The following is a 2,491-nucleotide window of genomic DNA, read 5'->3' on the forward strand; positions in this document are numbered from 1 at the left end:
GCACAGAAAACAGCCTATCAAAGTTTAACCGGAGTTGCTGCTGAGAATATCTTAATCGTCTTTACAGCTCCGGGTGAGGCTGCTCATCAACAGACCGGACTTCGTTCACCGCAATTTAATGACACCAATTAAATGAAGCGGTGAAAAGAACTAATCAGTAATTGTCTCTTGATGCCTCCAAATATACCGCACGGGAGAGTGAGGAAATATCCGTGTTGCCCTTTTTTAAAATCATGACATTAAGTTTTTCGTCCTTTTCTATCGACGACATCCTCACCGGACGTGATGCCGGAGGGAACCCCGGTCTTGCCGGTACAGATGAGCTCTGCGCACCGAAGCGCAACACCTGCATCGGCAAGGGTGCTACGAAAGTCTGTGATTTGTATCATCAAGACGCCGATGAGAGCCGCATCTCGGAGATACTTTCTCCTGATCTTAGCGCATCTGTTGGAAACCTCAGAGGTGATGCCTGCAAGGTGCAGGCCGCAGAAGAGGAGACTGAGCACAGAGAAGGTGAGCAATATTGGAATGATAAATCCTCTGGGGTTTTACGCAGCAGCAAATATGAAAATGTGGTGGTGGTTTTACTGTTGTACGGACATTGTATTTGCACAAATTGGCATCTTGAAATGAGATGAGAAAAAACAAAAAACAAACTTGAAAGCAACTCCAACTTTGCAACCAGAATGAAGTTTCAGCTCATGTTTAAAATAGAGTTTTAATTTACCACCGAAAAAAATATAAGATGAAGATATCTCAAACAGTATTTAAATCAATCACATGAATTTATTCTCACCAATAATTAAAAAAAAAAAAAATCAAATTTCCTTGCATAAATACAAAGATATTGAAATATAATATACAAATTTGGCCAGTATAACCGTGTGCCCTGACTTTAACAGTGTGAAAGGCATAAAGGTGGAAACGTTATATTGGCAGCATCAGCACCTTGTTGAAGTGACCTCTCACCCTGCAAGCTTTATTGTCGGCACACTTTCTTACTGTTTTTCAGCCGCTGCACAACAGCAGCCACGGTGTGAGCAGCTGGACAAACGGCAGGATAGGCAGGTGGATGCAGAGGAGGAGGGATATCGGCACAACGCGGACACGTTCAGCTGTTCACCAGAGGAGCAGCAGTGCAGGCCCGGCGCGAAGAAGCGCTCCAGGGCGGCCTTCTCTCACGCGCAAGTCCACGAGCTGGAGCGTCGCTTCCGCGCGCAGAGGTACCTTTCAGGACCTGAACGGGCCGATCTTGCAGGAGCCCTGAAACTCACAGAGACCCAGGTGAAAATCTGGTTCCAAAACCGGAGATATAAAACCAAACGGCGCCAGATGGCGGCCGAGCTGGCCGTGCTGAGCTCACCGAAGAAAGTGGCAGTAAAAGTGCTGGTGAGGGACGATCGCATGCATTACCATCGGGGGAATCTAGTGCACATCCCTATGACTGTGCCTCTCTACCACGGCTATCAATACCACCCATACCTGCACCACCACTACCAGCCCTGCAGCACGGGCAGTCTGTCCTGTGGAGGGAGGTTCTGAAGCTCTCTTATCTTTGGAGAACTGATGTCTTCAACAAGTGTCACTTCAACTACAAGGTACCCGTTTCCGTTCAGTCAGAGGACCGTGCACCTTAAGTGACGTTTTCATATGGATGAATCCGTTCTTGTCACACTTTTGTATGATTCTGTATGGCCCCATTAAGTACAAGTGATTTTCAATTACTGTTTGTCTTAGAACTACAAGTTAGTTTAATTTCTTTTTCAATTTAAAGAAAAAACAATATCAGAACTTGTGAGATACTGTCACCATGACTCACTAAATTTAGAAATATTTAGGCCCATTTGGTAAGTTGTCAAAATCACAAAGAATAGTTCACAGTCTGCAATGGCAATTTGAGTGGGCAGGAAGCTCTGATGGTATTGTGAATTGATTAGACTGTTATTGTGTGATGAAAGCATAAGGCAAGGTTAGAGTGTGGTTATTATCTTGTAATGATTTACAATTAAAAATAAAAATGTTAAAGCTTAAAATTGTTATTGACTCAAATATCTTTCTCGGTTCTGCTGTGTAGATTTTTAGAAATTCATATAATACATTTTATTTAGTATTTGATCTACTCTTTTATTTGCTGGGGCTGCACAACATTTTTTAAAAGGTAGGAACGAGGTCAGAAAAGTAGGTGGGTCCTCTCTGCCATACCTTATCTGGGAGAGCATGGAAAGGTCACCCAAAATTTATAGCATTCCCTTGTGGGATTAATTGTTATTTTTCTTTAAGTCACGAATGATCACTGCACAATGGCCTGATGAATTCAAACTACATGCTGTTTAAAAAGTTGTTTTTCTTTGTCAACTTGCTTCTGCGGCACAAGAAAAACTGTATTTGACAAAAACAAAACTATCGATTTCATGCCTCTAATTGGCTCAAATTGTAAAATTGATAAGGGTTTAAATTGGATTGGACCTTAAATTTGAGCGCATTGCAGGTT

At 42.6% G+C, this 2,491-nt stretch overlaps 1 protein-coding gene across 1 annotated transcript; it reads left to right on the top strand.

The window, feature by feature from the left end:
• On the top strand, window positions 1–2,018 carry nkx3.3 (NK3 homeobox 3). Its single transcript, XM_069692622.1, has 2 exons — window positions 1–513; window positions 1,013–2,018. Exons 1-2 carry the CDS (start codon window positions 234–236, stop codon window positions 1,540–1,542), a joined length of 810 nt encoding a protein of 269 aa, XP_069548723.1. The 5' UTR covers window positions 1–233; the 3' UTR covers window positions 1,543–2,018.
• Window positions 2,019–2,491: the final 473 nt, after the last annotated feature.

Source organism: Brachyistius frenatus, unplaced genomic scaffold, assembly GCF_029030835.1.
Source record: "Brachyistius frenatus isolate BFR_SWC_R1_liver_20210118 unplaced genomic scaffold, ASM2903083v1 Contig_13, whole genome shotgun sequence".
Taxonomy (NCBI): Eukaryota; Metazoa; Chordata; class Actinopteri; family Embiotocidae; genus Brachyistius; species Brachyistius frenatus.